The sequence below is a fragment of the Phlebotomus argentipes genome, unplaced genomic scaffold (assembly GCF_947086385.1).
Source record: "Phlebotomus argentipes unplaced genomic scaffold, Phlebotomus argentipes genome assembly contig_39, whole genome shotgun sequence".
Taxonomy (NCBI): domain Eukaryota; kingdom Metazoa; phylum Arthropoda; class Insecta; order Diptera; family Psychodidae; genus Phlebotomus; species Phlebotomus argentipes.
In genome coordinates, this window is record NW_026776182.1 from 2051364 (window position 1) to 2064170 (window position 12807).

At 37.6% G+C, this 12807-nt stretch overlaps 4 protein-coding genes across 9 annotated transcripts; 1 reads left to right on the plus strand and 3 right to left on the minus strand.

Moving 5' to 3' along the window:
• Window positions 1-120: 120 nt before the first annotated feature.
• LOC132263777 (monocarboxylate transporter 10) lies at window positions 121-6300 on the minus strand. Of its 2 annotated transcripts, XM_059763756.1 has the most exons (4): window positions 5006-6297; window positions 744-1877; window positions 598-678; window positions 121-234 (listed from the first exon to the last, which is right to left on the minus strand). In XM_059763756.1, the coding sequence occupies exons 1-4, from the start codon at window positions 5328-5330 to the stop codon at window positions 206-208; spliced, it is 1569 nt and encodes a 522-aa protein (XP_059619739.1). In that variant the 5' UTR covers window positions 5331-6297; the 3' UTR covers window positions 121-205. The 2 variants fall into 2 exon arrangements, with proteins under 2 accessions (XP_059619739.1, XP_059619738.1); XM_059763755.1 differs by lacking the exon at window positions 121-234 and having other exon boundaries at window positions 256-678; window positions 5006-6300.
• LOC132263773 (E3 UFM1-protein ligase 1 homolog) lies at window positions 5216-10509 on the minus strand. 5 transcript variants are annotated; one of them, XR_009468513.1, is made up of 8 exons: window positions 10354-10509; window positions 10086-10284; window positions 8741-9993; window positions 8520-8673; window positions 8151-8455; window positions 7694-8054; window positions 6619-6873; window positions 5216-5306 (listed from the first exon to the last, which is right to left on the minus strand). XR_009468513.1 is itself a non-coding variant. In XM_059763750.1 (7 exons), exons 1-6 carry the CDS (start codon window positions 10428-10430, stop codon window positions 7700-7702), a joined length of 2343 nt encoding a protein of 780 aa, XP_059619733.1. In that variant the 5' UTR covers window positions 10431-10509; the 3' UTR covers window positions 5225-5306; window positions 7694-7699. The 5 variants fall into 5 exon arrangements, 3 of the variants coding, with proteins under 3 accessions (XP_059619733.1, XP_059619734.1, XP_059619732.1); XR_009468514.1 differs by lacking the exon at window positions 5216-5306 and adding an exon at window positions 5437-5454; XM_059763750.1 differs by lacking the exon at window positions 6619-6873 and having other exon boundaries at window positions 5225-5306.
• Window positions 10510-10608: 99 nt separating this feature from the next.
• On the minus strand, window positions 10609-11511 carry LOC132263784 (dynein light chain Tctex-type protein 2B-like). Its single transcript, XM_059763764.1, has 3 exons — window positions 11245-11511; window positions 11042-11183; window positions 10609-10985 (listed from the first exon to the last, which is right to left on the minus strand). The coding sequence occupies exons 1-3, from the start codon at window positions 11405-11407 to the stop codon at window positions 10871-10873; spliced, it is 420 nt and encodes a 139-aa protein (XP_059619747.1). The 5' UTR covers window positions 11408-11511; the 3' UTR covers window positions 10609-10870.
• Window positions 11497-12678, plus strand: LOC132263779 (SUMO-activating enzyme subunit 1). Its single transcript, XM_059763758.1, has 2 exons — window positions 11497-11708; window positions 11768-12678. The coding sequence occupies exons 1-2, from the start codon at window positions 11602-11604 to the stop codon at window positions 12666-12668; spliced, it is 1008 nt and encodes a 335-aa protein (XP_059619741.1). The 5' UTR covers window positions 11497-11601; the 3' UTR covers window positions 12669-12678.
• Window positions 12679-12807: the final 129 nt, after the last annotated feature.

The window sequence follows — 12807 nt, forward strand, 5'->3', positions numbered from 1 at the left end:
CATTTCTCTTCCTTACATCTAGTGATAAGTGATATCTGTGAAGTACACTATATATGACATAAAAGATGCCTCAACATCCTCAGACAATTTTTCGCTTACATCTGTAATTTGCAACACAATAAATGTACAGCATTGAATCTATAATGCCAGTATATATTTAAGTCTAGTCAGTGCATCTCTCTTAAACACTAATTAGTGTTAATGTTCAAGTATTGATGACGTCATTCAATGATTCTGGAAGATAAAAATGCAATGATAATTTTAATGATCATACTGTTAATGCAGTAGAAACAACATCTATCTACAGAGAACAATAAGCAATCTCTGCCAAAATAAAGTATAAATGGCACTGAAAGAGCGATTTTTGCTAATATAAAGTGATTTTTATTAAGCTTCTATATCACAGTGGTTGTGTGATTTTTCTTTAAGCAAAAAGAGCTACACAGCATAAAAATCGTGCATGATTTTGCAATAAAGCTTAGTATACAGAATATTTATATTGGCGCTTTTGAACATAAAACGAATTACTTGGTAATGTGTAATCATCAGAAGCATAAATTGAACATTCGCCGCCACAAAGTAAGGGAGTTTTAGTACCTGCACTTGCGAGTGATGCCTTCCTCTCTAATGTATGTGGCACTCGGCCATTGCAGAATTTCTTGTCGTCAAACGGTCGTTCTTAAAAAAAGAGAAACAATAATATATCAACAAAATATAATCAGCGAGCAGTTAGGGTATTATACCTTCGTCCCATGCACTCTTTGCCAAAGGATGTTGAACTGAATCTTTGTCGTGCATTTCCGTTCCAACAACCTCATCTTTTACACACCGAATAAGGAACATTGTGGTAGCACCGACCAGCGGTGGTATCCCCGCCAAGATAAATGGCAGTGTGTAAGAGCCAGTGTGATCGTACAGCATGCCTGCAATGGGCGGTCCCAGAGTAAGCGGGAAAGAGCACAGCCCGAGAAGGAAACCAATGGCCTGGGAAGCTCCTTTCGGACCACATATATCAAAAGAGATCGGCCCAATTAATGAGATGAAACATCCATCGAAGAGTCCCATTGCAAGAACAAACAGAAGTAATAATGAATATGTACTCGTGATGGGCAGGAACATAGTCATAACGCCGATGAAGCAGAAGGACACCTGCTGTAGCAGAATCCTGTTGATTCTCGGCAAATCGGCGATGACACCGAACGTCAGACGTCCCACACCTGATGCGATGCCTAAGCACATAACGGGCAAATTGATATCTTTCCCAGTGAAGGCAACCGTGATGAATTTGGACATGTGAACGTATGGCACGAAATAACCAAAGAGTGCCACTGGGATGGAGAGTGCCCAGATGACGTAGCGCTTCTTCTTCCAGTTGTCTACGTTTACGAGAGTCTGAATTGTCTTCCTTGTGGGTGACTGATCTGTACGCATCTGCTGCTGTGGCTGTTTTGAAACCAATGGAGCATAGAGGAGCGCACAGATGATGATTAGACTCGAAATACCCGCTTCTACGCGAAGCGCTGTACTGAGGCCGTACGAGGTGATAAGCCAGTTGATGAGGAAAGGCATAATAGCGGTGAAGACGCTAGAGCCCGCCGTCACAAAGCCATTCACCTTGCCTAGGTAGCGTCTGAAGTAGTGGCCAAGGATTGAGAGGGACGGTGTGTATGTGAGAGCAGCACCGAAGCCATACATGATTCCGTACGTGAGGTACAAAGCATTGATGTTGTGAGTGACGAAAGAGGAAAAGAGGAGGCCGCTGGAAGTGAGGATGCCTCCCAAGATTGCTGTTTGTCGGAGTCCGATCTTATCCGTGAGGATTCCCGCCACTGGAGAAAGTAGGAATGTGGCGCCTATTGTAAGAGATCCCACGAGAGCTGAAATGGTAAAAAAAAAATGGTATAAATAGTGCGTTACTCACTTTAAAGATATACAGAGTGTATATTTTACACCTTAAAAAATTGCCAATCATTCCGTGACAAGATGTACAACCTAATGTGAAAAATCTACGCAAATTTATTCTCATACAATTCTTATTATTAAATCGAGACACACGTATTTTTTTTTATTATAAGTAATATTATTAGAATTTGGATTTGAAAACATCTGTTTAAGAAAAAAACCAACTCATGAGTAATTTTCAACGCTCATTAATCAGGAAAGAGTCAACAAATGTAGTTGAAATACACAGCTATCCTGAATTTTAATAATCCAAATGTAATTGTTTCTCCTAACATAGTGATTTTTGTTTTCAGGCAACAGGGATTCAATGATCGGAATTACAATTACTCCAAATTACATAGAATTCTAAAATTATGTTACACTATTTTTCTTATCACATCTCCAAATTACAAAAGTGTGAAATGATACGCGTAATATTTTATCACTGCCCCATGCTCATGTCTTAAGAGTTCTCTCGCGGTTCGCACAAAATGCTAAATTTACACATCAACAATTCCAACATGCGAGTTACTATTTTTATGTGGATTTTCATCTCACTATCAACGCTTTTATTAGAATGAGAGACTGAGAAATAGGAGACGCATGGTGTAATAGAAAAGGAGCTTCAACTCAGTTAAATTTATCCACGGAAATGTAAATTTACACACTTTCACATTGTGCACTCCTCATCGGTTCATTAAATAAAAGCGACAATAATTCATTGCAAACACGGCATATATATAGTGAGCTTTTAACCTAGATTTTTTATACTATTCAAACATTTCTGAACTGAAGTTTCTATCTGTATTTTTCAATGAATCAATAGTGATATTAGACTTTACACAAAAATTGTACGACTTCATTGAATTAGGAGAGTCATATTTCTGTCGATGTTACAGTCGAATTAGAGTACACAAAAATATATTTTCAACTTATTCATAGTTATATAGGTATTCCTGATTACTTAACAAAAAGGCCTAACCGAAGATAATTGTGATCTATTAGGAATCCATCATATGTGCATCAACCTGGGAGAAGGCAAAAATCAATACCAATATCAAAAAACTCTTTATATGCGACCAAGTCTTCTAATCAACTTTGAGGCGAATTTGTTTGTACGAAAGGTTGGAAACGATATTTCCCGGATAGAGTGATATTGGAAATATAATTGTTGTTAATGAAATATATCATTTCTTCAATATACGAAGATACTTGTGAACAGGAAAAATAGAATAGGAAAATTATTGAAAATTACCAAAATACTAAAAGTTTATTCTGAACCAAAGACAATGTGTGTATTACACACATATTTCTATTCGATGTTTTGAGACATAAATACCTATGAGGATATTATTATATCAAATATACATATATTGCATCACCATAAATAGGCATTTGCGTGTTTTCTACTACTTCATATACAATATAGAAGGGCTATTAAGCTGAGAGCATCCATAAAACCATCTGTTTTGGGGTTGGAAAGATCACCAAGAAAGATGGTGTGATTAGTAAATTAGGATAGAATTTTATGAGTTCATGGGGTCAAAAATATCCACTTAGAGAAATTGATAAAGGAATACGAAAAAAGGCTTTTCAATTTATATGGGTGTAAACACCTCTTACAAAAGTGTAATGAACATTATTCACTTTTAATGTTTTTCTCAAATAATTCAAAAAAAACATCATCTTTAAATTTATGTACACAGTAAAATTTTTTTGTCATTTATGTACAGTAATAAAATTTTTAATCATTTTGCAGTTACTATTTTTTCTACTATTGTAATATGCTCTCTGTCTCTATCATAATTTAATAGCAATTTTCAAAAATTATCACTAAGCAACACTCATTAAGAGTGCTTGACCTATAATCCATTATCAGGGAGACTGGAAAAAATAGGAAAGAGAGAAAGATCAAAGCAATGGAAGTGATGTAAAAGTCGATTGGAAATTCAGGTCGATTGACAACAATTTATTAAACGAGAAAAACATACACAAGAAGAAAATGCATTATATGTATGTATGTGTAGTGATAAATGCGGACATCAAACTATTGTAATTTCAGTTCACACTTGCAACAATGACCCGACATTTTCAACAAAGCCCACGCTTTTATCAGAATTTTAAAATCCCGCTTTCCTTGGCCATTAATACCCTCCAAGTGCACGGAATGATTACAATGAAGAGACGTGGTAATTAAAATGACGAAAAAACGATCAATTTGTGACCTTCCCTGTGTGTTTGTCCACGCAACAGAGAAGCACTTCAGATCGCATTTCAAGAGCAACATTAATGTGATACTGTTTACTGTTTTCACACCGTACCACTATTAAATCAGATATTGCTGATTGACTATATGCTAAAGGAAAAGTAACATATTGGGTACTTCTGCAAAAATGAATTGCCCTGTGATAGATTAGATTCAGTTCTTTGTTTCTGTAGTGCAAATGAATAACATTTCGTACTTTGAAAATCCAGAACGCAGTGTTATATTCTACGCAATTTTACTATACAAAGAGTTTCAACCCGCATTTGGTTGTATTTTTAGCATGATTTTGTATACAAGAGTGTGAATAAAAAAGCCTATTTATAGTCCACAAGAATCATACAAAACATTAATTCAGTTCATCGTAACAAATCAAGGATTTCCTCACACATTCATTTCTCTATTCGATCCCTTCCTTTTATCACTCCTATCATTTGGAATGGTGCGAAGAAACAATAATTATTGCAATTGAATGACATTTTCTTAAAAATTCAAATTTTGTATTTAAAAATGTATTATGGTGTTCTATAAACTATATATATATATAATATATATATATATATAATATATATATATATATATATATATATATATATATATATATATATATATTAAAATTGTATGAAATAAAATATGACCCCAAAAAAGTAATAAAAAACAACATTGACCATGACAGTGTTAAAAAACATCAGTGAGAGCAAAAAAATTGTGAAGTTTTCATTGCCTCAAAATATTTACCTGTGTCCTGTGAAATATTGCATAACATTTCATTTTAGTGTCAGATTTGATTGATAAACTCACCGGATTTACTGCTTGCCTCGGGGTCCCCTCGCATTTTGAGCTCCTCTTGAAGACGCAGGTAAATTACACTGTAGGTATTAATCACGCCAAAGATGATGCCGTTGCAGAAGAAAGAGCTGATCACGATGAGCCAAGCACGTGTTCCACCATCCGGAGGCTCTCTCATCTCCAACGATACCGGCCGATCTCTCGACCCACACGCACCAGCAGCCACCACCTTCGCCTGCTTGTTGTGCTTGTCGTTGCCCAGGGAACCATTGGAAAGTCTGACTTCGCCGTTCCCAAAAGTCGTGCCATTCTCCTGCAGAAGTTCCCCTTCAGTCATTCTGGCGGGCTCTTTGCTTTTTTTTTTAACCAGAAACACACACTACCTACTACACGAATGTGTCTTTAAGAGATATTATTCTTTGATTGTATTGAGGCTCTCTCTAGCTTAACACTGGCTGCGACTTTGTCCAATTATCAAGTGAAGAACCAATTAATTAAAACCTTATCGGTGAATAGCACTGTATCATTTTAGTCAAGCAACACAGAATTACTAGATATACAAATCAATTTTAATCTAAAAATTGGTGTACGTTTTACTAAATGCTTTCACCAATTTCAAAATCTCTATTCAATATAAAATTCACTCCCAATGTAAGTAGACTCTAGTCAAATTCTTGTAACTCGCTTTACTCGAGAGAGTGATTTTCGCACATCTACACCGAACACAGAGTTTCGAAGGCGTAGAATGTAAGAGTTCGAGAACACTGTGCGAGAAAAAGCTTGTTGAGAGACCAACAAACTCCATATGAATGAATGAGTTTACTTTGTGAGAGGCCCTATATATGATATTCTCGGAATATTAAATGCTCGAACACTCAAAGTGAACCACACTGTCCAAACTCTCGAGCACAACTAGCCAGAGACACATTCAACTGCCGCCTGTTGGTTGCTATTGGGATTCTCTCGGCATTTCGTTTCCCGCGCAGACTTATGAAGTAAAACGCGTTATTTAACACGAAGCCACACAACACATTTTCCGATCGGTGCGGTGTTTGAATGAGATCTCAATAGGGAGAGTGAGAGATGCGCGTTGTGGAGCACGAAAAAGAAGTGTAACCACTTCCCGTGGAATTCGCGCGTCAACAACATAAATTCTCTCTTCTATATAGTGGATACAATATTCTTTTACCACACATTTTCAATTGAAAAATATATATACTGAAATGTGCCAAGGTGTTGATGAGTGACATCATTTGTAAACCAAAGGCACAGTCGAATGCAGCACGAGAGATATGGTAAATTGGGAAATATGAGATAGGCTACATTGTACGTCTTAAAAAAAGCAAAAAATAACGCCTTTCACATCCAGACTTTCAATCTTGGCGTAATTCTCTGATAAGGGCTGTGATATATGCGCGATAGTTTTCCACGCGACGTTGAATCATTATCATTTTACGAACTGATAAGGGAAATAATATTGAAGTCATCGCACAACAAAGCAAAATGCTTTAACCGAATGTCACACACTGCGATACCTTTTTCGGTTATTTCTCAATCCCTGCCAATTGAAATCGTTTATCTTCAATAGATGTTACTATATCTTCCAAAGAAGCCAATTCACTTACACACTCTTTCACACTCTAGTAGACTTTGGATCTCAGATCGCACTCAATCTATTTGACGCAAAAGTCACCCAAGTTAATTGTGCTGGTCAAAAAGTTTCCACCTTTTTTCCATTAAAGTACACACATTGGAATGTCGAGTCAGGGCAATTTCTCTGTTTGCTGCCAAGCCATAATTTATTGCGGGCGGGCAAAATTGCCACGATGCTAATTAAATTTTATACGACACATAGTCCAGCAATTGACGTGTTCTTGAACCTGACAGAGCAAACAGAGATTACATAAATAGATCGCACCGGCTTATATTTCCAATAGATTGTATTAGAGAGAGAGTCGAGAGAGAAAGAAATAGGCACCGCTACTGTAATATATATATACCAATTCACACAATTTAACACAACAATTGCGAGAAAATAGAGAAATTCTTTTTATTGGAAGGCTCACGATACCACAAATTGCAACATGATGGCTTTGGAAGAAACGAGAGAGAGATAGCAAAAGCAGATGCTCTTTGCAGAATACTGTCCTTGGAATAATCCGATCAAATTAGATTATTTTAAACATTGAGTGCGATCATGATCAAAAGTAAGAATAATTGTTTATGCGCAACATAAGCAAGCTCATTCAGAATGTATTTAGATGAATAAAAAAATACTGCAAATTATATGTATATAAAGTTACAGATCCAATTGCGTACTCCACTCTCCTATTGTGAGAGTGTGAAAAAAGTTCTTTAATGTATCATATTCATAGTGTGTAAACTTGGGTGAAACTTTCATCAGAATTTACTGCGGAATTACTCAACGCTAAATTAGCCAGAATAGTAGCAATTTAACTTATTGTCATGAAATCATTCTGAGTGATTTTTTTTGATAATGATTTACACTGTTCGATACAGTCATATTTTGTGATTGTATCGAATTTCGCGCGACATCAATCAATTTCTCTTCGATAGTCACACCTCTATCATGATGGGATAAAAATAGACCAGAATTCTAATGCATATTTTATAATAAAACGTGGAATTCGCATTGAAAACTACATGGAAAGGGATTAAACAGAAAATATATATCGTTACCGCATATTATTCATTTGTCGACAATGTAGTCTTCTTGAAAGAGGACGCCAAATCCTTTACGGCCGGTGTCAAGTCCTCAAGCTGACAAAGCATTTCCGATTTCGCTTCAACATCTCCCTCAGGCGCAGTCAAGACCTTCAACACGAGATCGTGATATTTCATAAGAAGTTGAGCCTGTTCAGTTTGCAATTGTGGTTGTAAAAAGGTCAGAATGGTTGCCACATGGCGCCCCGAAGCGTGTAGCATACACTGCGTAGAGATAGTAAAGATGACGAGACACGTCAAGTGAAGAACAAGTGCAGGATCAGAGCAATTGCCCAGTTGCTCAAGAAGACCGTACTTGTGTGCTAAGATGACTGATCTGCAGTTTGTGAAATATTAGAAGAAAATTGACGGGATGTAATTGATCTGTCCGCAATCAATCTATTATAGCCAATTTGTGATCTAGTTCACTTACCGATCTTTCTTCTTGTCGACTTTCTTCAGAATCATACTACACTCTTGCAATGCATTTTCAGACACCATAAGAAAATCATCTACAGATTGTCCGCCAAGACTTTTGTTAAGAGACGCCAGAGCGGACTTGTACTCCTGACCACATTCCTGTATAATGCTACTTCTCTGATCTGGCATGAGAGAAGATGAGCTAAAATTGAGACTACACTCCATGGCTACATAAAAGAAAAGCTCATTGCAGATTTCCGTGCCGAGAGTCTTTAGCAGATACTTGATCAATTGCTGTTGGTCGTCAGAGGGGAAGAGCTGCAAAAGAAGGCAACCTTGATAGGAATCACATATTGCAGATCAAGTAAGGCAGTATACTCACCTTCAGTCCCTTCTCGTACAGACGCACATCAGTGAGAAGATTATTTAACTTCTCTTGTAGTGACGCATGTGTTTGACGACGATTCTGCGTGGAATTCTGCAAACTCGCCTCATATACTTGATTTGCCTTCTGGAGTGCCTCCTTACTATATTGCCTATAACATGAAAGATTTATAATTTCTCATAAAATTTATAATAATAATAATAATAATTTTTACTCACGGATAGAAATGAAGCGCTATATCTTTTGCAAGGTAGCACAATTCTTCACAGTTCAAAGATGACTCAACAACTTGAATTATTTCCTTCAAAGTAATCAAATCCATGTTTGTTGACTTTTTCTTTGAAGTTCTGTTATTATGGTTATTATCATCAGAATCCGAGTTAAATCCTCCTTTATCACCCCCTCCACCTCTGTAATGTTTTTTCGTGGACTTGGTCTTGGTCTCACGACCTTGTGTACCCCCACCACCTTTCCCAACTGCAGCTTTTCGACGTCTCTCTTCTCGTCGATCTGCCTTTGCATCACCTGTTCCTTCTTGATACCCAATCTGTCGACTCGAAGATAATTTCTCCACCAAGTATTGTTGATATATACCACTTTCGACCGCCTTCTTCACATTATCTTCAATGATCTGCTTTACGGGCGCTACGAGACGATCTAGGAAGGCATTGGTGAAAATGGTTGTGTCTAGTACCAGAATACTCCTTGACGTTGTGGGCTTTATAGCGGTTTCTAGCAATTTGTCAATGTCCTCCTGTGTCAAATCGGTTGGGAGGATAGTCGTGACATCCAAATACGACCCACTAGATACACATTCCTCAATGGCAGCTTCCAGTTGCTCAACAAATCTCTTGCCTACAGTACACTTTTTCAAGTGTACCAAGTTTTCATTAGGCAGCTGTCGCTGAATAAACACCTTAATATCAGATATTCCAAAATGTGAGAGAGTATCATGTTGCACATATCCGTTTTGCTTAAATAAGGATGTCACCCATTCATTCTGGGCCTTCTTATACACATTGGGAATGTACTGAGCGCCAGACATCTTCGATGTCACGCTCCCATCAAATGAGATCTCGTCAACAAGGGAGTAGAATATTTTTTCTTTTATCTTGCATTGACCCAAGATCGACGAAATGGGCGTTGGACGCGACAGTGCAGATAGAGCACCTCGAATTTTGGCCTTACATCGTGAAATGTAGGTTTGCGTGAAAAAGACTTTAGGATCCGATGAATCTCTCTTTCCCAGGATTGTTTTACCGACATTCGGTTCAATAATCTTCTGCAAAATAAAATCAGATGGCAAATCGTACTGTTCGGCCAGAGCAGCAGCCGATATTTCACCACTTTGAATGAGTTTTTCATTGATCTCCAAAGCCAGCCGCTGAATATAATCCTCGTTGATTAATTGTCCCAAAATTAAGTGAACACTCTTGTTCCGTTGAGTTATCTTATTAGCGATCCCCGTTATCTGTACAGAGAAGAAAATAAATCAGAATCATCATTATAGTTGATTCAATGAGAGTAAAAGTTTTGTTATCGCGGTTATCGCCAAGTTATCACCTTATTCAGATCCACGTTCAAAGTATTTGAGACTTCCGTCAAGTTGACGCGGCCTCCATTCACATATAATTCATCTTGAATCTCCGTAGACAATTGATCCGGTGTAAGATATTCTTTGCCATCGTTCGTGTAGATTATTTCAAGAAGCCCCTTCTCCAACAGTAATGAAACAACCTCAATACAGTTCCTTTCTGAAAGCCTGATCGAATATTCCCACGTAATTACATTGTCAATATCAAAATCTTCAAAATTTAGTGCAATTTCTCACCTTTGTAGCGTTGAAGAGAGCTGGACTTTTTGGAAATCAGCTGCCAAACGCTTTATTTCATCCCAATCAGTCGACATTTCTGCACTTTTATGGATAGGAAATTCAATTTTTACTTCGATTTGCACAAAAGAAATTCTCCTTGCTTTTGCAAATGACAATTTTGACAATCAAATTGACACGTGAACGAAGTGGGCATTGACAGCTAGGTGGCAAATGTACATTTTCCGGAATAACCTTGGGAATGAATCGACACCTTTTCAAATTTTCAGACTCTTTTATTTGTAGACAAAAATAACAAGTATGGGAAAATGAAAAATATTTCTAGTGCTTCTAGTATACGGATAAAATTATACTTTTATTATTATTATACCCTCAATATTGCTTGTTGATTCATTTTGGAATATTTGTAACAGTGCCTTAGTGTTCGCACTAGGTTCTGCAAATTCTGCGCCCAATAATCAAATTTCAGTTCTAGGATTTGAGGAACTAGTACTTGGACGAAGTACGACTAGCACGATTAGTATAAATAAACTCCAAAAACTGTTACTATACAGTAAAGGCTTGTGTTTGTAAAAACATCAGACACTTGGCTATCACATTCTGCATCCCAACGACAGCGTGCGATATATTTACTAAAAATAAATGCAATTTTTATCTCTTATTGAACACATCATTTTTTTCTTCTTACCATCCGGCCCCCAGTTGTTGCCCTAATGCCACCTGAACCACATGCTTGTATCGTTTCATTTTCAGCTCTATTATTTGATTGCCCACATCCTGAGCGATCTGTTTTGTCCACGACGCGACATCATCTTTCGAGTAAGTTTTATCTATAATATTCTTTTGGAAATGAAATTGTCTATCAAAAGATATTGTCATGCATTTCCTTACCCGTGAGAATTCTGGCTAAGCAAGCCTTGATTATCTCTTTGACTTGAAATGTCTGAAAGGAATTCTCCAAGGTTGGCCTTATTTGAAATGTATTTCCATCATCTATAGCTTTGTCGGGGAAAGAATGTGATCCAGACCCACTTATCTCAGCCACTTGTTCCATAATACCGACCAAAATTGTGAAATCTATGCGAAAACTTCAACTTAGATGTTTTGGATGCGTAATCGATATTTCTATCCAGCGTCTCCTAGCAATATCAATTCCGAAATATCGTTCCGGAAAATAATTCACCGGCTATCAAGCGTCAAGGGAGCGTTGAAAATCTCTCCAGTGAGAAGTACGTTTTTAGTGGAAAAATGACCGAAGTAGCATTCAAGAACACGAATTCCATAGAGCTTACTATCCACGAAGCGGAACTCTATGACAGACAGATCCGTCTGTGGGGCTTGGAGTCTCAAAAGAGGTGAGAATCAAATGTTTTAATTACCTAACCTTAAAACTAATTCTAAAAAATATATTCAGAATTCGGGCTGCTCGTATTTTGATTTGTGGCCTCAATGGACTGGGAGCTGAAATCTCTAAAAATGTCATTTTGGCTGGAGTGAAATCTGTGACTTTCCTGGATCACAATGTCGTGTCTGAGGCGGACAGATGTTCTCAATTCCTGGTGCCCGTTACTACTCTAGGGCAAAATCGAGCTGAAGCCTCTCTAGCTCGAGCTCAAGCTCTTAATCCGATGGTAGAGCTAAAGGCTGATCAAGATATATTGAGTGCAAAACCGGACAACTTCTTCACAAGCTTCGACGTTGTAATCGTGATTGGAGCGCCTCGCCGAGAGATGATCCGCATTAACAATGCTTGTCGCATGAAGGGGGTGAAGTTCTTCGCAACAGACGTGTGGGGTTTGTTTGGCTACTGTTTTGCTGACCTGCAGGAGCATAATTTCATCGAGGATGTGTTCAAGCACAAGATTATTTCGAAAGAGAACGATAAAGTGAAGACGGAGCTTGTGGCTGTACCTACGAAGAAGACTCTCCTTTTCCCACCTCTTCAGGATGTATTTGAGTTCGACTGTTGCAAGTATGATTACATCAAGGCAGTGAAACGCAAGGGATTTGCCCTGGTGATGTTTCTGATTTTGCACCGCTTTCGCGAGGAACAAAATCGTGATCCATGTTTTAAAGAAACATCTGAAGATCACGCAATTCTGCTGCAATATCGCGATGAAGTAGTCCCTGGAATAATTCCTGACTCTGCTTTCACTCATCTCTATGCTCAAATCTCGCCAGCAGCAGCAATTGTAGGTGGTGTGGTGGGTCAAGAGGTGATTAAAAGTATCTCCCAAAAAGAAGCTCCGCACCACAACCTCTTCTTCTTCGATCCGGAAAGGGGCGATGGCTATATCGAAACAATTGGGATTTAAGCTTTTCCTTTAATTCTACCACAAATCTAAAGTATTTTTCTTATATTCAATACACTTTGTGAATTATTCTTTTATATTTTTCATAAATAATAAATTTTTTGTGTCATGAGATTTAATGTAAATTAAAACTCCTGATGAA

Bases quoted from the DNA above. Each gene is read 5' to 3' on its own strand.
- LOC132263777 (XM_059763755.1), bottom strand. From the start codon at position 5,330: ATGACTGAAGGGGAACTTCTGCAGGAGAATGGCACGACTTTTGGGAAC. The intron at 1,878-5,005 runs GTGAGTTTATCA...TTACCATTTCAG, and splicing joins CGAGGCAAGCAGTAAATCCG to CTCTCGTGGGATCTCTTACA. The intron at 679-743 runs GTATAATACCCT...TCTTTTTTTAAG, and splicing joins AAAGAGTGCATGGGACGAAG to AACGACCGTTTGACGACAAG.
- LOC132263773 (XM_059763750.1), bottom strand. From the start codon at position 10,430: ATGTCGACTGATTGGGATGAAATAAAGCGTTTGGCAGCTGATTTCCAA. The intron at 10,285-10,353 runs GTGAGAAATTGC...ATATTCGATCAG, and splicing joins CTCTCTTCAACGCTACAAAG to GCTTTCAGAAAGGAACTGTA. The intron at 8,456-8,519 runs GTGAGTATACTG...CTTCTTTTGCAG, and splicing joins TGTACGAGAAGGGACTGAAG to CTCTTCCCCTCTGACGACCA.
- LOC132263784 (XM_059763764.1), bottom strand. From the start codon at position 11,407: ATGGAACAAGTGGCTGAGATAAGTGGGTCTGGATCACATTCTTTCCCC. The intron at 11,184-11,244 runs GTAAGGAAATGC...AGAATATTATAG, and splicing joins CTTAGCCAGAATTCTCACGG to ATAAAACTTACTCGAAAGAT. The intron at 10,986-11,041 runs GTAAGAAGAAAA...ATTTATTTTTAG, and splicing joins CAACAACTGGGGGCCGGATG to TAAATATATCGCACGCTGTC.
- LOC132263779 (XM_059763758.1), top strand. From the start codon at position 11,602: ATGACCGAAGTAGCATTCAAGAACACGAATTCCATAGAGCTTACTATC. The intron at 11,709-11,767 runs GTGAGAATCAAA...AAATATATTCAG, and splicing joins GGCTTGGAGTCTCAAAAGAG to AATTCGGGCTGCTCGTATTT.